The sequence below is a fragment of the Arvicanthis niloticus genome, chromosome 9, assembly GCF_011762505.2.
Source record: "Arvicanthis niloticus isolate mArvNil1 chromosome 9, mArvNil1.pat.X, whole genome shotgun sequence".
Classification (NCBI taxonomy): domain Eukaryota; kingdom Metazoa; phylum Chordata; class Mammalia; order Rodentia; family Muridae; genus Arvicanthis; species Arvicanthis niloticus.
Window position 1 is genome coordinate 4,017,303 of NC_047666.1, and position 22,101 is coordinate 4,039,403.

Here is a 22,101-nt window from a genome sequence, read left to right on the forward strand (position 1 = left end):
TCTCTCTATTCGATCCCTCTATTCACCCTCTTTCCCTTCTTCCTCTCCTGGTTTTCTTTTTTCTCTACCTCTCCTTTCCTGAACACACTCACACAAACAGGCACACACACAAACACACACACGCATGCACGATAGGCAAAATAGAACCAGGAAAACATAGAAACATCATCATCTGGAAGTGAAAACACTGACCTTCAGGGATTTCTGCTCTGTATTTGAATCCTTGTTCTGTTCATCACTGACTGTGTCACACGGTTCATTTATTCTCTGAACCCATCTCATCTGGAACTTGGTGAAATAGTTCTGAATCTAAGGCATTCTAGTGGGGATAATGTATGTCACTTGCTTGTCATTATATAGTATCCACACAGTAAGCACTATAATAAATAGGTTTTAAGTATTTAGTCGACTTGAAACCATGCTGTTTGTATAAAACACAATTATGCTATAAAAGCATTAAACCCTTGTCACCGAGGAAGATGAATGAACAACTAAATTTGTCTCTGCTAATTTGCCACTACGTTGATGAGATAGCTCGATCTCCCCACCCCCACAAGATGCCACCAGAGACAAAGAAAGCATTAGTACTAAAACTTCACCTTCACTTTGCTAATGGTGTTGTCTATTGGTAATTTGTCGTGGGTAACTTAAAGGCAGTCCTTCTTAACCATTACATTTCAATATTAAGAAACTGTAAGTTAAGAAAAGTTCGGTGGTAGGTGGCTTTGTATAAATGACCCTTTTGTTCCTTCAGTTTTATTTCTATTTGACAATAACACTCTTTTATGTCTCTCTTTCCTCCCATAAACAAGGTCTCTTCAGGATCTGTCCAAGCAAACAGATATCCCTTATGGCACAGTCTTGGACTCTGCAGTGTATCAGCATGTCCGCATGAAGGGGCTGAATCCTTTTGAGAGAGACAGCATGTATTCCCAGATGTGGCGGATGATCAACCGAAGCAATGGGTCAGAAAACAATGTTCTGGAGTCCCAAGCAGGCATTCAAAAGGTACTGGGCTCCTCCTCTATAGTCTTCATCATCTTGTCTTCAATATGGTCATAGCTAAGTTGAGATTTATTTCTTCCTTTTTTATTGTAACTCATTCAAATTTTTAGTTAAATTATATTGTTTTTTTTTTTTTTAAAGAAAAGTCTCTGAGCAACTCAGCAATCTCAAAAAGGAAACTTCAGGTCCCCTGTGTTGTCTCACGTATAACTTTCCCTTGGATATCCAAAACTAAAATCTGGTGCTGTTATTTTGTTCAAAAAAGGATTAAGAACTTATAAATATGAAAACTAAATAAGTTTTCCCAAATCCCATTCCAAATATCATTCATGTTACCCAATTCACTTAAATAACTCAGGGTGGTTTTTTTTTATAGAGCATTTGTTTTTAAACTAAACTTTATCTTACTTGTGATTATCTAAACCTATTAGGAAAAAAATTTAATCTTGTCAACAAATACGGTTCCTGTGAATGACTGTTTCTGTTTTCTAAAGTGGAAGTCTCTATCTGATTATTTTTCTATGACCATCATTTAGAAGTAAATGTGTTTGTAGGGCTTAGAAAGATGTTTGCACATTTGTAAGAGGAAAAATTAAAAGGTATTCTTCATTCTAGATGTAGTTTATTTCCAAGTATACATAAGCAATTCACATTCCCAGCAGTCCCTATGACAGAACTGGGTAGATTTTTGCTTAAACTTATAACCAGTAGCTAACTGTGGCTGGTATTCAGTAAGTGACCATGGAATGAACAAAGTAACAAACAAATGATTGAATTTGAGACGATTTCTGAGCCCATGTCTGAGCTTCCTGCTCAGAAGGCAAAAGCTCTGCTGGAGGAAGGGTTTGCTATTCTGGTTTCTCTGCTGCTGGTTTTAATACGTCTCTCAGTCTCTGGAATCAACCTAAATAATCGTTGCCATTGTCGTGTTGGCATCATTGTCCTGAGAACTGATGCTGATCATGTAATCTTCTCTATAAATATTAACAATATTCATAATAAAGCAAACACTCTTCGCATTGTTAGCAGAGGCCGCTGAGGAAGAAAGTGCATGACCTTGCTCTGTCTCAAGCAAACTCGGATGACTTTGCCCTCACTATGAAAGTCCAATTTCTAAAGGCTAAGTGTTGATGGGAAATAGGACATTTTTGTCTTCCTCAAAAGGATCATCTACTCCTGGAAGATTAACATGACATCGTCAAAATAAGGGGGTTGGAGTAGAGCATGGACCAGTATATGGTTAAGCATGTATATTGGGGCAAGGGGAAAAAAGGATGGATGTTTGGGGTTTATTATGTAGGTACTGATAGATAGAAGGTAATTTGAGCATTTGAATAAGTCTACTAAATGGTTTTGAAAAATAATTTTTCTTCGTCTACCATCTACCATCAAAATTGAACCTTACAGGTTGGGAGGAGTTCTTTCATGAAAGAGTATTCTCTGTGTAGAAGAGGTCCTCATTCGCCCTCTAGTATTGCTTCTGTTTTTGAATATGAATATAAATGTAAGTTCTTACGTTTTAATTTTATAATGTTTAGGAGGGAAAGCTACCTGAAGATAGTTCATTTACTTTCATCAGACATAAAATATCAATAAAGTACTTTAAAACAAGCATGTATTCACTCATGCATTTATATATTCATTTTCAAATATTTGCTAAGTACTAGATCTGTGCCAAGCCTCCAGGTAGAAAGTAAAGATTAGTTTAGCATCAAAGGAAAGGTCACCTGGCTCAGTAGCTGGAGTCTGGTGAGGAATACATGAGAGCCATAAATCATGGTTTAGATAGCAATAGGAATCATGCGATTTTTAATAAGGTGTTACTATTAAGGTTGAAGAGGCAAGCTACAGGTCTTTTTTCCTGAATATCTCACTTTATTCATAGACAAAAAGAATCCAGGTAGAAGAGAGAAGGCTGAGCTGACAAGAAGGCTGAATTGACCAGTCCTGCTGTCCTGGATTTAAGTCCAGCTTGATTTTTAAAATAAATTCTACAAATATAAGCACTTTTTAGAATCTTTCTGGGCGTTGAGAGTTTTGCCATGATAATAAGAATTCTTACCTCATACAGGCTTTGTCAACATTAAAGAAAGCCATTTGTGTTCCCCCTTCTGTAATCCCAGCATTTCAGACGCTGAACCAAGAGGATTGTAAGTTCTAGTCCAACCTAGGGCACATAACAAGATCCTATCTCAAAAACCTAAAATTAAATGAGTAATAGTGATGAAATAATATAATATATGTAAAGCTTCAATAAATACTATGAGCAGAACTGTAAACTATCGTTTCAGATAGTTTAGGAGATTAAAAAAAGAATAGATATGTGAAGAACTTGTAGCCACAAAACTGTATTGTTTGCTACTTCCTCCTTTAATTTAAAATTGTGGTATGATTTTTTTTTAAAAAAAAGAAAAACAATAGGAAAAATAAAAAGCAATGTCTATTTCCTGAGATTCGGCTGATAGGGAAAGTTAATCAGGTGAAGAGAGTAAATGAAGCCTTCTCATGTGTTCTCTGCCCTTTCTGGAAAGGTAGTGAACACGAACCTGGCGATGATGAGATGTGTTTGTAGATTTCTTTCACAAAAGCAAAGGTAGTTGAAATTGACTAATCACAGGATAGGTAGGAATAATGACATGTATTTGGGTTCAGTTTGTAAGGATTGAAGTTTATTAAAAAGTGAAACCAACCACCAAACAATAACCACCTCACCTGCTGAAGCTGTCAGCAGAGGTACCTGAAATCCAGACTGGAAGGATGCGAATCTTGAGTGTGGATTCTCTCTCTAGAAGCTGTCCTCGCATAGCTCTCATAGCTGTCTGCTGTTCTCTGTCGATGGTTTCTAATTTGTGCAGGCAGAAAAAAGAAAAAAAAGCCCTCAGAGATAAGCTAGGTCAATGGTCCACAAAAGAGTAAACTTGTTCTGTCGTATCTTTGACAGAAATCCATACCCGCAGGAACTGTCTCGAAGAGAAGCCTGCATCACTGTACAAACAACCCTCACAATCCATAACCTTGAATAGATCTCATTAATGTCTTGGGCTATGCTTGTTCTTAATTGAGCTAGCAGTTTCCTCTCCTGGAAGGCATATCATGACCCCCTTGGTTATCTTTGTCCTGCTGTACTAGAGACAGCTGTGTAAATGAACAGAAAGTTGAGAGTTCGGATTCTTGCAAGACATTTACCTGTACTGAAGCATCCTAATTAAAGTCAAAGTAATGTGCTTCTGTTCTCGGCCTGGGGATTTTTGCATCAGTATTGAAGATATATAATTTGGGAAATGTAATTGAGTTTTTTTCAGGAAGTTAAGCGTCGTTTTTGAGGACCTTCTGTGTATCAGTCACTGTAGTCAAAAGAAATGGGAACAATGCTTTCCTGAAGTTAACATTGTAGCAAGGAGAACAGTCAGTGGCAGTAATCACACAGTAAATGAGGAGAACCTTGCACAAGAGGCAGGAAGAGAGAGATGGAATCCATGCACTCATTTTACTTATGCACTATCCCTCTCTTTTGGTGAATCTTTTTCTAATCTCTATTTTTTTTAAAAGAAAAAAATCTTATTTTAACTAATGAACTTCATGGTTTTAGAATAAAATTCATTCCTGATTCTCTAAATCCTCAAAAAGAGAAGGAGAAACCTAGAGTTATGAACTTAAGTACTCAGTAGCATTTTAACTTGAGTTTCAGTATGTCGGACTCTGGAGAACACAGTGCAGATACATTTTTATATTGATGTTTAGGAAAAAAAATCATGCAAGGGGATCCTAATCAGAATAATGAGGTGCTATGTGTTTAAGACGATTGGCAACATATATGGTTTTAAGGTTGCTTTTTGTCACTTCAGTATACATTGAAAAATGTACATTGAAGCCAGGACATAAACCTCATCTACTCAGGTTTTTCTCCTTAGCCACACACAGCTCTAAGTCCATCAGTGCCCTTTTGCTTCAGGGATGGTTTCCTACTATGAGCTCCACAAGCCTGTGGTTATTCCCAATTTAACACCCATTCTTGAATTCAAGAAGAAAACTTCCCTGGGAACTCTTACCTTCATAGTTCTCATGTGCTCATGGTGAACAGAACTTCCTGGATAGTACATACAGTATACTCTCGATGCTCAGTTCTTACCGTAAAACTTTCACAAATTGGAAACTGCCATGCATTTAAAAAAAAATCTGTTGGAAAAATTAAACTCTATGAGAATTTTAAAATCTGTTCACCTTGCTCATCCCATTTTACCCCTAGAGCCAACCTCCACTTTGACAATGGGATATGTAGCGTTTTCACTTTCTTGTCCATTTAATCAGATATTATATGCAAAAAGTGCACATATGCATCAAGAATTTTAGTTTGAGTCATATTTTTCCTTATGTTTATTTATCTGTGTGTTGGTAGAGAGTTACGTCACCTGCCACCATTCTTGACTGAATGTCAGAGACACTTGCTAGAGTTGGTTTTCTCCTCCCATTATGTGAGTCTGGAGAATTAACTCAGGTCATCAAACTTGGCGTCTAGCACTTTTAACTACAGAGCCATCTTGCTGGTCCCTGACTCACATTTTGATCATTATAAATGTCAAGAGACCTTATACCTTCATTTTTAAAATTTTCTATATCATAGACATCTTTCCGATTGTAATATTTGACCTATACACCATTGAAATGCCTTCCAAACAGCCCATGAACTTGCCAAATGTTTACTTTATCTTGAAAACTGCAAAAATGAACATACATTTTTGTGTATCTTTAAGTTTATCTATATGTTATAGATATGATCCTAAAAATGCTACTGTGAGTTGAAGATCACCCAAATTCGCATATTTATAGCTATGGAATATGGTCTCTAAAGACATACCAATCCCTATTGTGAATAATCACAAGTACACCTATTTCTCTCATTTCCTGCCAGAAATGTATAAATAAGTGATATTACAACCATTTTATTTTCCATTTGGTCAAAATGATGAATGAATAGTATTTTACCTCAATTTTCTGTTTTTGGATGTTTTAGCAAAATTGGACATTCTTTTATTATATTTCTTATATCTCACCCACAGTTTGCCCTCTGTCCTCTCCTCACCACCTTCCTTATGCCCCTATTCACTCCTCTTCTTTTTCTCTTCAGAAAAGAACAGGCCTCACATGGATATCAACCAAACATGTCATATCAAGTTGCAGTAAAACTACGTACCTCTTGTGGAATTAAGGCTGGATGACACAACCTGGTATGAGGAAAAGGGTCCCAAAGGCTGACAAAATACAGTTTTACAGACAGTCTCTGTCTTCCTGATAGGAGTCCCACAAGAAGACCAAGCTACACAACTATAACATACATGCAGAGGGCAAAAGTCAGTCCCACACAGGCTCCCTGTTTGTTGGTTTAGTCTCCGTGAGCCCCTGGGAGCCCAAATTAGTTGATTCTGTGAGTTTTATCGTAATGCCCTTAACTCCTGTGGCTCCAACAGTGCTTTTGTACTATATCACTGTATTAATCCTACAGATCCATGAACATAGGAAATCTTCCTGCCTTCTGGTATCTTCTTCAATGTCTTTGTTCAAAGACTTGAAGTTTTTATCACACAGTTCTTTCACTTGCTTGGTTAGAGTTGCACCAAGATATTTTATATTATTTGTGAATATTGTGAAGGATGTTGTTCCCCTGGTTTCTGTCTTAGCCCACTTATTATTTGTCTTTGGAGGGCTACTAGTTTGTTTGAGTTAATCTCGTATTTAGCCACTTTGCTGAAGGTGCTTATCGGTGTAGGAGATCTCTGGTAGGAAAAATGATGGATGATATTAAATCGTCTGCAAGTAGCAATATTTTTACACTTTCCTTTCCAATTTGTATGCCCTTGATATCTTTCAGTTGTCTTTTTAATCTAGGTAAAACTTCAATAAATATATTGAATAGATATGGCGAGAGTGGTTAGCCTTGTCTTGTTCTTGATTTAAATGGAATTGCTTTGAGTTTCTGTCCATTTAATTTGATGTTGGCTATTGGCTGGCTGTATATTGACTTTATTATGTTTAGGTATATGCTTTGCATCCCTGATAGCTCTAAGACATTTTACCATGAAGGGGTGTTCGATTTTTGCCAAAGTCTTTTTCAGCATCTAATGAGATGATCATGTGATTATTCTTTCAGCTTGTTTATATGGTGGACTACATTGACAGATTTTCATATGTTGAACCATCCCTGCATTTCTGGATGAAGCTTAGTTGATCATAGTAGATGTGAAATAGTTTAAGGAGTATTGGCATTAGTTCTTCTTTGAAAGTCTGGTATAATTCTGTATAAAAACTATTTGACCTTGGTGATCTGGGTGTTTTGTTTGTTTGTTTGTTTGTTTGGGGAGACTTTTAATGGCTACTTCTATTTCCCTAGGAAATAGGTCTATTTAAGTTGTTTATTTGATCTTGACTTAATATTAAGAAGTGGCATCTATCAATAAATCTGTCCACTTCTTTTCCAGTTTCCAATTTTGTGGAGTACAGGGTTTTGACCTAATGATTTTTTGAATTTCCACAGTGTCTGTGTTATGTTCCCCTTTTCATTTCAGATTTTGTGAATTAGGATATTCTCTCTCTGCCTTTTAATTAATTTGGATAAGTGTTCTTGATTTTCTCAAAATAAAAAACTCTTTCATTGATTCTTTGTACTGTTCTCTTTGCTTCTGTTTTATTGGTTTCAAGTCTGAGTGTGATTACTTCCTCCCAGCTGGGTGATGAAGTCTCCCCATCTATTCCTCTTGGCCGTGTTTCCTTCTTTATGTGCTAGAGCTTTCTGGTGTGGTTTTAAATTGCTAGAATGAGATCTCTCCAATTTCTTTATGAAGGCACTTAGTGCTATGAACTTTCCTCTTAGCACTGCTTTCGTTGTGTCCCATAAGTTTGGGAATGTTGGGCATTCATTTTTATTGAATTCTAGAAAGCCTTTAATTTCTTTACTCTTTCATTGACCTAGTAGTTATTCAGTAGAGAGTTTTTCAGTTTCCATGAGTGTATAGGCTTCCTGTTGTTTCCATCGTTGAAATACATCTTTAATCCATGATGGTCTGATAAAATAGAGAGAATTATTTCAACTTTCTTATGTCTATTAAGACTTACTTTGTGGCTGAGCATATGATTAATTTTTAAGAAAGTTCTGTGAGGTGCTGAGAAGAAGGTATATTCTTTTTGTGTTTGTGTGAAATGTTCTGTAGCTAAATGTTAAGTCCATTTGAGTCATAAAATATATTAGATCCATTATTTTTCCTTTTCATTTCTGTCTGGATGATGTCATTGCTGAGAGTTGGTTGTTGAAGTCTCACCATGCTGTATGTTTTACTTTAGTAATGTTCTTTTTATAGATGTGGGTGCCCTTGCATTTGGGCATAGATGTTTGGAATTGAGATGCCATATTTGGATTTTTTTTTTGATGAGTATGAAGTGTCCTTCCCCATCTCTTCTGATCAATTTTGGGAGGAAGTTTATTTTATTAGATATCATAATGTCTATACCAGCTTGCTCTTTGGAACCTTTTGTTTGGACATCTTTTTCCAGTCTTTTACTATGAGGTAATGTCTATCTTTGATGTTGAGTATGTTTATTGTATGGAGCAAAAGGATAAATCCTGTTTGCACATCCATTCTGTTAGCCTTTGTCTTTTTATTTGAGAATTTACTTCATTCTTGTTGAGAGATACTAATGACTAATGATTGTTAATTCCATTTTGTTGTTGTTGTTGTGGATGGTGGTTTTGTGCGTGCGTGTGTGTGTGTGTGTGTGTGTGTGTGTGTGTGTGTGTTTCCCTTCCTTTGGTTTTGCTAGCATAAAATTATTTATTGGCTATGTTTTCTTTGGTATAGTTAACTACCTTGGGTTGGAATTTTTCTTCTAGTATCTTCTGTGAGCTGAATTGATGAATTGATACTGATTAAGTTTGACTTTGCAGTGCAATGTCTTGGGGGTTTTTTTTGTTTGTTTTGTTTTGTTTTGTTTCATCTATGGTGATTGAAAGTTTTGCTGGGTATTGTAGTCTGTGCTAGCATCTGTGGTCTCTTAGAGTCTATAAGACATCTTCCAGACCCTCTGGCTTTTAAAGTCTCCCTTGAAAACTTTGTGTAATTTACATCATACTAGGCATTTTCGTTATGGCTTTCAATGTCCTTTCTTCTGTACATTTAGTGTTTTGATTTTTATGTCTCAGGAGAAACTTTCTTTTTTGGTCCAATATATTTGGTATTCTGTAAACTTCTTACACATTTATAGGCATCTTTTTCTTTAGGTTAGGAAATTTTTCTTCTATGATTTTGTTGAAAATATTTTCTGGGTCTTTGAGCTGGGAATTTTCTTCTCCTTTGATTCCTATTTTTCTTAGGTGTGGTGCTTTCATAGAGTCCCCGATTTCCTGGATATTTTTGTGTTTAGAATTTTCAAGATTTAACATTTTCTTTGACCACTGTATTAATTTCTTCTGTCATATCTCCTGTACCTAATAGTTTCTCCTCTGTCTATTGTATACTGTTGGTGATGCTTGCTTCTGTAGTTTCTGCTCACTTACCTAGATTTTCCATTTCCAGGATTCCCTCAGTTTGTGATTTCTTTATTACTTCTATTTCCATGTCCAGGGCTTAGGCAGTTTTATTCATTTCCTTCACCTGTCTGTTTGTGTTTTACTGGATATCTTTAAGGGATTTGATAATTTTCTCTTTCCAAGTCACTATCATCTCAAAAAGATTGGATTTAAAATCATTCTCTTTACATCAGCTGTGTTGGAATATCCAGAGACTGCTGTCGTATAATAGATGGGATCTAGTCATGTCATATCACCCTGGGTGTTATTGATTATATTCTTATGCTGCCCTCTGCTCAGTTAGGCTTAGAGAATTATAGGCTTAGGTGCAGATTTCTGAGTTTATCTTTATGGGATAAAATTTTTCCCTTGATTTCTGTTTTCTCTCTGGTCTTCTGTCCTGAGTGGCTTATGATTCTGGTGATCAGCAAGTTTTCAGGTCCATTAGTGTGTCCCTGCTGAGATTTTAGCAGTATATGTTACCTCTTGGGTACTCTGAGTTTCTGGTAGTCTGGGAACTGGTGTGATTTCTGAGGTTCTGGATAGTAGTTAGTATAGCCTTTGGTGTTCCAAGTACATAAGGTTCCAAGTATCAGCATGCCCTCAAGTTATACAGGAGTCTGCTGCTGGAATTTTGGGTCAGGATATAGAGCCCAAGGGAAGGAATACTTCTAGTCACTGAGGCTCCTAGTACTGGTATAGCCTCTAGTCAAGCAGCAATCTACCAGAGTTGTAGACTGGGATATGGAGCCAAAAAGGTTGCTTTTGGATTGGGATTGAATATTTTAAAGGTATATTTTACACATCTACAATTTGGCAAATCTTTACTTTGTTCATTTCTATTAGATATCTTTTAAATTTAATATCTCATTTGTGTTTTTGTGGATTGAACTAAGCGTGTCCCATATGGGTGGCACTCTCCCACTGAGCTTTGTCTCCAGCCCTCTCCTTTTACATTTAAAAAAGTCTTTTTAAATGATAGGTTCTGGCTTAAATCTACTCTGCAACCTAGGCAAACCTTGAAATTGAAATCTTGGTTCAGCTTTCTGACTAACCAAGGTTCCACCCTATGGCACTTAGCCCAACTTTTTTCCAGTGTGAATAACGCAGAAATGTTTTGTCTCTGATAATCTTCCCTTCACTGTCCATGGTTTCATCTTCCTGGCCATTTTCATGACTGTACCTCTGCTGCCAAGAAAGCAGAAGCAATGGCAGAAAATGATGTTTGGTCACGTTCAGCTGTAAATCCACATGCCCCAGTGTGCACTCAGCACACACTTCTTTTGGCAGCCGGTATTTTCACAGAACGGCATTTACTTTGCAAAGAATAGACAAAAATAAATGGTTCTGTAAACATGTCTTTAATCCATTCACTGTTTGCATTTCTATCCCTGAGACTGAACACAGAGGCGAGGATTTCAAAGCATAATATGTGATGAAAAACCTCAACAGTTTAAAATTCTTCTCCATGTACATTTTCTAATGAAGATGTCAGGCTGTCCTGACTGTGTGCTTGTTTCTCGGGCACTATGGAAGACCTTCAATATTCACTTTGAATTTTTAACACTGCTAGTCAGAAACCTGAATAGACACCATTTGTGCCTTGGAGGCCCCAACTTCTAGATGTTATTTTAAATTCATAACAAGTCATTTCACCTCCTTTCCCTCCCCCACCCCTCTACTCCATCTAACTTCCGAGTTCATTGTGCTTTGATTTCTTCTAAACTGCTTAATTCAGTCCTCCAGCTGATACACAAAGTCCATGATCACCGGCCTGTATTTCTGTTCTTACGTTTCAAAATTCATTGTTGTTTTGGACACTAAAGCTTCTGATTAGAAACCCTTTTCACTCATTAAATATTTGCTACCATTATTTTCCTTATTTTAAATCAATCTAGCTTGCAAAAAATCCTTTATACCTCTGCAGTTTGACACCAGCTCAGGCTGAGAAATATAAAGAGTGAATGAGTATTTGGGGCAACAAACATGTTAGAAAAATATCATTGGTAGAAATTAAAATCTTCTTTTTCTTTTAGTTTCTTCTATTATAAATAGTAATGGATATCAGGACCACTAAATGAAAAGGAGATTTTCAATAGATCAGAAACTAAGATAGATCTTCCCTTTTGAAATCATAAGGTGTTGATTTGCACCATGTCATATCAAATATTTAATAACATTTAGCATAAAAATTTAAACTATGTTTTTGTATATTTATGGTGGGTCTGTGTGTATATGCATTCCATGTTGTGATGGTGGAGAACTGAGGACAACTTGTCAAAGATTGTTCTTTCTTTCCTCCATGTGGAACTTGGGGATTCAACTCAGTACTTCAGAGTTGACAGCAAATGGCTTTACCCATTGAACCATCTTGTTAATTCCATACATTCTTATTAAAAGGTTTAATTTAATTTTTAAATCTGGCTAATGTACAAGTGACATAAAATATAGCATTTGAGGTATTTTAAGTGTACTTTTGAAGAATTGTGACTAGATCAACATTGTACAACCACCATCCAGCTTCTGAGCTCTGCCATGTCAAATAAAACTCCATGTTCATTACCAATGTCCCATTATTCCTGACCCCAAACCACTGTCACTTGGCATTTTATTTTTTATCCCATTGAATTTTATTATTATAAATAACCCATATAAGTGGGGCCATATACTCTCTTTTTGTGACTGGCTTATGTTACTTAGTAAAATGTCCTGACAGTTCTCCTGTCACTACATGTATCAGCATTCCCTTCCTCCTTAAAGTTTAATAGTATTCTCTTTATGTCGTTGTGTTAGCTTTTCCTGGGAAGACGTGAACAAATGTCTATTCACCCCAGATGTACCAATAGCAAGCCACAGTACAAAGTCCAAATTGGCAAGACCCAATCACTCTATTGAGCTTATGTGGAGGGTTACTTAAAAGAGTGTAGGTGAACCCCAAACAGCTGCATCACTGAAACATTCCAGCACATCAAGGATAGTGATTTCATGGAGGCTGCATCATAAAGTCTATGTTCAGCTCATCTTTTGTACCTCTATGCACTAGCATCTTCCAAAACCACTTGAAGCCTTACAAAAAGGCAGAAGAGAGCAAAAATTGTGAATTCCCAATTGAAGGTCCTGGGGCCCTCTTCTATCTCCTACCAGGGAATATTACAGCCATTATCACAACCATCTTCGTTTTATTTTGTTCAATTAATTGCCATAGCTACCTGGAAAAAAAAGTAAAAACTATCATTACGACATGATAGTGATAAGAAAAGTTCATGCTAGAAATTATGCATCATTTTTCGCATGTCTTTTCATTATCAGTATACACTTGGGACACCTTTACCTCTTGGGTATTGTGACTAATGCTTCCATCAACACAGGTATATGATTATTTATTAGAATCCTTGCTTATAATTCATAGAGATTAATGTTCAGAAGTGGAATTGCTGTATTATATGATCATTCTGTTTTTAAAATAATATTTTTGAGAAGAACCATAATGTTTCCCATGGTATCATCTTTGGCACAAAAACACTTGATTACAAACTATTTATGCAAACAGCACGAAATTACAATTTCTCTTTATTCTCACTATTTTCTGCCTACCTACCCACTAGAATTCTATTACTTATTTCTTCTGTCTGTCTGTCTATCTGTTTTCCTACCTATTTATCTATCATCTATCTTTCATCTATCAATGTATCAGCTATTATACATCTATCATATATCTATCATATATATCTAACACATATCCATATATATGTTTATAATATGTCGATCTACCTATCATCTCTATAATTCTGTTTTATTATGACTGAACACTTCACTGTTGTAAAGGTAGAAATATATAAAATTATATTCAATTTTGATATACATTTAAATAAGTACTATATTGTCTAACAAACTTGAAAATTATTCTTTCAAATATATTCCAATAGAAAATTAAGCTGTGCTGGCTTATCATATAAAGGCTAGGAATCTTAAGCATGCGCTTTAATCTCTCTCACAAAGTACCTTGCCCACTAATGATTTTCTAAGTCGGAAAGTCCGGTAATCGATTAAGTCTGTCAAGAGAACACATCAGAATGGGGAGTGAGGTTTGGATAATTTAACAAATGAAAATCAAAATTGATGCTATTGTATGATGGCAATCTTGTCAATTTAATTGGATTGAGGATTGCCTAGGAGAATCGTGTGCACTCTTCAGAGTTTGTCTGTGAAGGCATTTACAGAGAAGATTTCCTGAGGAGAGAAGACATGTCCTGGATGTAGACATAGGCTAGAGGCCCAGAGTAAGTAAATGGGGGAAAAGGAGAAGACAGTTAGCACAGGAGCTCTCTGCCTCAGAGCTTAAAGGATTTGAACATTTCTACTCTCACACACTTTACCCTTCATGCTCATTTTAAGCCCAGAAACACAGACCCGAAATTCCACAGATGGACACTCCTGATACTGAGAGTCACAGTGAGCCTATCCTGTCTTGAACACTAGCTCTTTATCTATTTATCTATCTATCTGACATCTATCTATCTATCTATCATCTATCTATAAGTCTATCTTCTCTCTGTTTGTCTGTCTGTATATCTGTCCATCTAGTTATCTGGTGGTGTGCTGTATCAATGAAACTCACATTTTCTGACATCTCCAGTTAACAAGAACTTGTTTTTCTGACCCTGTTTTCTCTGTTCATGATCCAAGTATTTCAAATTAATTACAAGTATAGATATGAAAGGGAATATTGTTCTAGTGTAGATTAATAGATTGCAAAGATGTAAAGTTTATGTGAAATAAGGTGAAGTGGTTTACATGAGGCCATATATCTAATTGTTACTCATTCATGTCTTCACTATGCCATTTGTTCTTCCAGCACAAATAAAGAACCTTGGCTCAGTTTCCCAAAACCAGTTAAAATTCTCACCACTATTTGAGGGGTCCTCATACTTCAGAAACTTTTAAATCACCTTTCACAATCACCTTTCAGAAAGACTGACCAAATTATTTCTCTCAAGCTCCACATTTTAGGATTAAGAGTCTGAATTGAAAATAAATACCCAAGAATTAAATTAACAAGTAACCCAGATAGTTTTGAAAACACTGTTCATGAGTTATCTTCTACTAACTAGTTCTTCAAATGACTGAAGCACCTGATGTCTGAAACACAGTTGCAGGATGCAGTTAGTTCACAAGAGTTATCACGTGATCCCACTGCCATGAAACTCAACAAGTAGATATCAAAGCCTCGTTGTTATCTAGGGAGTCTAAAGGCTTATATCACTGTAGTGGACAATATGTGAAGTATTTCATATACATACACACTTATATATGTATATGAAATATATATTATGTGTACCTATAATAAAATATACAATAATATCACATGATACCAACACACAAATTCTTTAATTTTTCAGTAGCAAGGCACAAACCCTGCCAGGTCTTTGTTCATTATTTACAATTCATCAACCAGTCAAGGTTAAGTGATGGATACATCAAATGGCAAATGTTACTGCACCATGGTATTGACATCTGTTTTGTCAGAAGAAAACATCATTTATCCACTTGCTTTGCTTCTCTACCTGATGCCCTGCCAGCCTCTGCCAACCTGATGCCTGACACTAAGCTAATTACCTTTCTCTGCAAGTTGATGCTTATCTGCCCATATTTTTTATGTCAGTTCAAAAGCACCAATGCCCTGGCTGCTTTACACACTGGAAACCAAAGAGTAATTTTCATTGTCTGCATTTTTCTTACCAAAGTGAATTAATTGCTTTAATTTACAATGCTGCCTGTGCAGCCTCTCTCTTATTAATTCCCTCTTTTCTCTTTCTACTCACAGTTTAGCAATTCATATCATTACTCTCTGCAACAACTAGCATGCCCCTTCTCCTTCTATATATCAATCTTCCCTCACTGTAGTACCAACAGTGATCCATCTTGGCACACAGGCTTTTAAACATCCCGCTGTAGCTCAGATTGCTTGCTCTGGCATTCAGAGGTGTCTGCAACTTGGCATTACTCACCCTGTTACTCTTCATTTGCCCCTTTGTTATTTTCACTCAAAGAATGCTGATAGCCTGTCCTCTGCTATCCATCCAATGCCGTCCTCTTCCTTTCACATGCTTCTGTTTGCCGGTGCCCATTCCTGGCTTCTGTATACAGCCCATGTTCTTCCCACCAGGCAATGCTCATCTCCTGTCAGCCATCAGTTCATTCCACTACATGTCCTAACTATGAGATGATTGTTTTTAAGTTCAGTATTTCTAATCACTGGAAGTTTTACCTTACTCCTTTCTGGAATATTCAGGTTTCCATTTAACTATTTAAACACATCTATCCTCAGATCTGCTCTCATTTTACTGTGATACCTGTCTGTGTTTGTCACTCCAGATTGTGTTCTACTTGGGTTGGGGTGTATACTCTCACACACTCCTTACTGACTAGTTTCTCCCTGGCTCTGTAGAAACTTGTTTAAAAAAATTAGTATTCTGTAACTTCAGTGAATTTAATTTTAAGAGTTCTGTTTTAAACTTAGTTCTTCATGTTTCTTTCAACACAAGCAATTAAAACTGTCTGTATTAGAAATCAGTCAAGGATTATTTGTAAGTTTAGATGCCTCTACTCCAATACATAAGCCTTCCTAGGATGTACCTCCTAGAGATGTGGGGTACTTATGCAGTCTTTCATTGTGATGCAATCTATTTACTGTCTTTAAAATCTCAAGGTATGGTGTTTTATAAGTAGGCAAAACTCATTGATTGCTACCTGAACTTTATCTTACATGTTTATGTAGCTAAGATCTGTGACTTTAAGAGAGATTGACATGAGAATACTTTGGTACTCTTGTCTTATGTATTCTAGGCAAATGCTCTGACACCACTGAGTCACAGCTCAGTGTAACTTATGTTATATATGTGTTACACACACATATGCACATATTACACATATGGATATAAATGTATATGCACACATACACACACACACACACATACAGTTAGCAAGATGATTAGTTGCATAAACAGGTGGATAGGAGTTAGATCTGAAGTTCCTTACTGACTAGTCAACCTAGTCATTATCCAGAGAAGTTGCCAGATAGCAAATTAATGGTAGCAAAAAAATTTATAACTCATCATAAGAGAGAATGTATAAACTAAAAAGTGGAAACGTTAAAAAAAATCACTGAATTGTACGGGGGGAAGTGGTGAATGAATACTCAATTTCTATTTTTTTTAATCTTTTGGAAGTTGAAAATTGCTGTGAGCATGTAAATTTTATTTTGAAAGGAAATGGAGAAGTGTCATAGAAAGAGTAAATACTCACTAATTGCTGTCTCTAATTGCTTCCTGTTTCCAGAGCACAAAACCAGTAATATGTCCTGGCTGACTTACAACTTGTGCCTTAAGCTTGAACACATAGTCTACTGAGTGATACATAAGTGGGTGGGTTGTTTTGGCAATGGTCATGTCAGGAATATATTGCATTTAATATTTCATGTGCTTGATTCTGCATATAAAAGATTTAGTCTACAGGAAAGTTGTGAATTATACCCAAATGGAACACTGCATCCAAGCTGTGAGGCATAAGATGCTTTTATCAACTTTTCAATTCAGAATATGAATGTTCTCTTTCACACTGCTCACACATCAAAAACATATAGCTATGCAGTCCTGCAACAGAGCTTTGTATATAAAATTATGTGAATATTTAAGCAAGCCCTACATAGTTTTGAATTGTATCAGTCTCTCTGTTTATAGGAAGAGTAGTTCTACACACTGTGAACCACAGGGTTAGAGCCAGGACTCCTCAGAATTTATCACGGCATTTGTGTGTCATATAGAAATATCATGTTTGAAAATCAGGAGTTTTATCCAGAGCCCAAACAGCAGCTTTTCATTCTACATCTTTTCTCTCTCAGTTGGTGTTTAACTCGTTTTTCTAATTTAAAAGCCTCAATGTGTAGTGAGAATTCTGGTTTCTTTAAAACCACAGAACTATTATAAGAATGTCTTTTCATTTTAATCCCAGATGTGGGATGTGGTGTTACTTCAGATTGTCCACAGCAGCTGACTATGATTTGCCTCATGCTCTAACAAGGGTGTGAATTTGCAAGCTGCAGATAGTTTTTGCAAGTGTGTGACATTTGGAATTCTGGGGACTCTTCAGAGTGTATATAACATGCTAGAGCATGGAAGGTTGGAGGCGGGGGGTTGGTGTTGGGTTGGTGTTGGGTTGGTGTTTGATGGATGGATGCTGTTGATTGCAATTTCTTAAGTAGTCGTGTATAAAAAAAGGATCCAAAGGAAGAAATTAGATATCCTGACAGTAAAGATCAAACTTGCCCCAAGGAATTAGATGCCTCTAACCAGCCAGAAGTCTAGTTATAACTGCATTCCCATTCCCTTTTACCCTTTTTTCTTTCCTATATAATATTAGGGCATTGAAAGAGTGGAATAAAAAAAGAACCTGCAAAGTAGCCAAAACACTGGCTACATCAATACCTTAAATCTTTCTTTTATTTTTTTTCTGTTTTCATATACTTCCTCCCAAGGGCCACAGGAGGAAGTTACATTTATTCTAGACATTTTCTTCCTCTTGTCCTATATTTCTAGCCCTATTGGTTCTTTACAACAAGTCCAAGTCTTCAGACCTGAAGGTCTGAGGGTGGCAGCCAACATTTGTTCCTTGGGATTTGCTGGGGGCTTTTCTATCTGATTTTCTGTTGCTACACTCCTTTTGCCCTGCTGTTTCTAATGTGAAATTACCACTGAAGTTAGTCTTCTACCTAATACTGCCATGTGGCTCACCATTTTATTGAGGGTGTGCATGACAATCCACTGACTTCCCAGGATTTTTTCATGCCTTGTGTTTGGTTCCCCCATATAGGTATCTGGATTATTCATGATTTCCTTTGAAACTTGAATCAATGCAATCTTCACATTAGATCATTTCACGAGCATCCTTTTTGTGAGCTCCTAAGGCTTATTTTATTGTGTCTATTCATTGTACACAGTACTGTGTTACTTAATGCCATGTTCATACAATTATATATTGTACAATGACCATATTCCAGTATTCCCCTCTTCCACTTCAACACTTCCACCATTGGTCCCCTTTATCCCACTAGACTATTCTGTGTCTACTTTCATCTTACAGCCCTCTTTTTAAATGTAATACTTTTTATACCTTATTTAATACTCCATATTTTTCTGGCATTATTTTATTATTGTTCATAGCAGACACCACTTTCTAAGGTATAATTTGCTTATCTCGTTTGACTCATTTCCTCCACTAGATTGTAAATTCTATAAAGTTTGAACTTTGCCTTTTTGCCTCATTGACATGTCTCAACCATCTAGTATAATGCCTAAAACAGGAGATTCTAAGAATTTATGGGTCTAAAATATGAATTGCTGGCTTGGACAATGAATGCTCATGTGTATCCCACACCTCTATAAAACCAGAAAAAAATGCACTCTAGAAATGTTTTAGAATATTGCTCAAAATCTTTCCCCAGATCTATACCTTACTTACTTTTCTCGATGTCAGACACCTTACCCAATTTAAGGTTCAAGAGAACAACAACTACTAATCTGACTTGAATATTCATGGATTACGTAATCCAGGACCTTCTAATTCATTCTATTATAGAACTTGCATTTTTTTCAGTTCATCTGTGTTTTCGTCTCTTCAAACGTTTTTCCCATTTCCAATAATCTAGCATTTGACTCTATAATAGACTATGTAGTATCTATTATTGTCTTGCTGAGAGTCTAGAGATATGTTTCCAGTTTGGAGATATAATGAATAAGACTATTGGGAACATTTATATGCAAGGAGACTTTTGGAGTTTGTTTCATTGTTTTAAACAGATATCCATGATGCACAATCCTAATTACTATAGTAACAATTTTTACATGATGTTAGGCCTTTCAAATATGTAATTCAAAGCCATGACTCATGTTAAAACTGTTTTACAATCTTCAAAGGAAACCCATTACTAATTGGTTAAATATACATAGTCAGCCTCACCCCATATCCCACAACCACCCATCAGTCAACTATCTTTGTAGATTTGAATATTCAACACATTTCACAAAACCCTAAATCACATAATATGTGGTGTTCTATAGTTAATATGTTTTATTTGGCATGATGATCTATTGGCGCACCCATATTGGATATTTTTAAATACATGTTTCTAATTGTCAAAAAGTATGTCATTGTGTGAAACATAACATGGAAGAGAGACACAGGCTGCATCAGGTACAGCTGTAGAGGAAAATCTAGTTCTCAGAGTTTAATAATATCAACATTCAATCTAGAGTAGCCACGCCTCCCATACTTCCTTTGGTTCTTTTAAGATAAAAGTTGACAACAAGGCCAATCAAAATGTCATTCGCAAAGTAAGCTTTGTTAAAACTCAATAGAAAAAAATATATGTTTGAAAAATTAAAGCCACCTGTTAGTAAACCACCTTGTTTGTGTAGTATGTGTGTGGGACTGGGAGTACTTAAAGCCTCTGTTAAACAAACGCAATGCATAACAACTTACCTTTTAATCCTAAACATATATTACTTTCTTTCCTTCATGTTTCACTATGTTTATTCTAAAACACACATTTATTCCATCTTATTTCTATCTTTATTATGCTGTTATTAAACAAATTTTTATAAATTATTAATCCTTACACTTAAGAGCTTTGTCATATTAAAGTATTTCTGCAAAATGCAGCTATAAAAATGATTATTTTGTTTCATAAGAAACTAGAGCATTATCTACATTGCTAAGTTCTTCATTCTAAATATGAATATATGTATTGAAATATATTTGTTTATCCCCATTTATGTTTGTAAATACTATACCAGTCTCCAAGAACCTGGAACCAAAAATCCTTGGGAAAATGGCTGATTTTCAGACGGCTGCAGAGAAAATAGGACATATATCATGTCAAAAGCTGAGGAATTTCTAAAATAACAAAGGAATCTCGTGTTGTGTGTAAAAAATTCAAACAGAAATGTATTGCAATAACAAAACCTGGCTTAACGAACATGAATATATTTAAAACAAATGAGTCTATCCTGATATACACAAACAAACAAAGACAACATGGCATCAGAGAAACACACCTTCCTTAGAGAGAAGCCCTTGGTGATATGTGCAGACATTAACTCCATATCAGCCCCAGGCTGCCCCATCGTGTACTGTCAGTGAGGTCATGCAGATGTGGGTGCATCCTGATGTGGTAGAAGGACATTCTTCTCCCACACCAATCTTTCTAATCCCCCAGAATCTCTATTTAGTAGTAAACAAAGGCATCTGACAAGCCAAATTGACAGACATATTCCAAAATATCTAACAATTATTTCTCAAAACTGCCAAAGTCATGAAAAACAACCAGATAAAGACTGTCACGCTCCAGAGCAAGCTAATGACAAGCAACAACTACAAGCAATATTGTATCCTGGAGAATAGCTAGGAACAGAAGAACAAAGGCATCAGTGCAAAAACTAGACAAACTAGACTATAATCAACAGATTACAACAATGTTGCTACTTCGGCTTTCATAAATGTGTCCTAGGGACACAAAGTGGTAACAGTGGGAGAAATGGGAGAAGGAATCCATGTCACCATTACAGCTTTATAAAGCTAGAGTTACTTCCAGGTAAATATGCAAAAGAAGCACAAATTGCATTCTGCATATCTATTTTAACTATAAGTTGTTATTTACAACCATAAAAGATCAAATTTTACTTTCTTTTCCTCCCTTGCCTCCTCATCCAAAGATAACCTTCCTATCTTATATCCACATATATTTTCATACGCAGTTGATTCATTAAACAAACCATAAGAAGTGATCTTCCATTTCTGGGTATGGTTCCTTTTCCTTTGTTTAATTCTTACATAGTTGGCACGTAATTGATTTCTTCCTTTCTCAGTGGCCTAAACTCCCTTTCAGGAGGCTTAATATGCCCAGTGTTCTATTTATTCCCTCCATCATTCCTCTCCCTGCCTTCATTCAGCCTGCCACTCAGTTCCTGCATTTTTTTTCTTGTTTATTCATGACTTTGGGAGAACACAGGATCCAATCAATTAGTTATGAGATGCCAGCTGGAAGTAGAATTTTGTGCCTTGTGTATCTGAACATGTCTTTATTCCCCACACCCTTCAATGTTTTAAATGGACTTTTATGTGATGTCTAAGATGTCTTTGGAGAAGCATGAAATACATTTCATCTGGTTTTTATCTGGCCTTTGGTGACTTAGAATTCCTTTCTGGTCTCTGAAATCCCTTTATGGACTTCTATACTCTGTAGTCTTGTGCTTTGCTTGTTTTTTCTATACCCAGTAGACTGCCAATCCACACGTTTATGTTCTCTAGTTCACAAACTTAATAATTCTTTTTCTGTTTTATTTTACAAATTCTGTTTTTACTTTCTAGAATTCTTTGGAATTTTATCAGATCCTTCTACACATATGTATGTATACCTTATTATATTTGTATAGTTACATTCTTGGGAAATACCTACATTAATCTAATATCTTGCTTTCCATGTCTAC

The 22,101-nt window shown here is 36.0% G+C and overlaps 1 protein-coding gene across 2 annotated transcripts in view; it reads left to right on the forward strand.

The window, feature by feature from the left end:
• Window positions 1-22,101, forward strand: part of Grid2 (glutamate ionotropic receptor delta type subunit 2) — a 1,355,396-nt gene that overhangs the window by 1,109,179 nt on the left and 224,116 nt on the right. For both annotated transcript variants that reach the window (XM_034512535.2, XM_034512534.2), the window contains exon 13: window positions 813-1,008. In XM_034512535.2, the coding sequence (XP_034368426.1) occupies window positions 813-1,008 (196 nt within the window). The remainder of the gene's footprint in view (window positions 1-812; window positions 1,009-22,101) is intronic.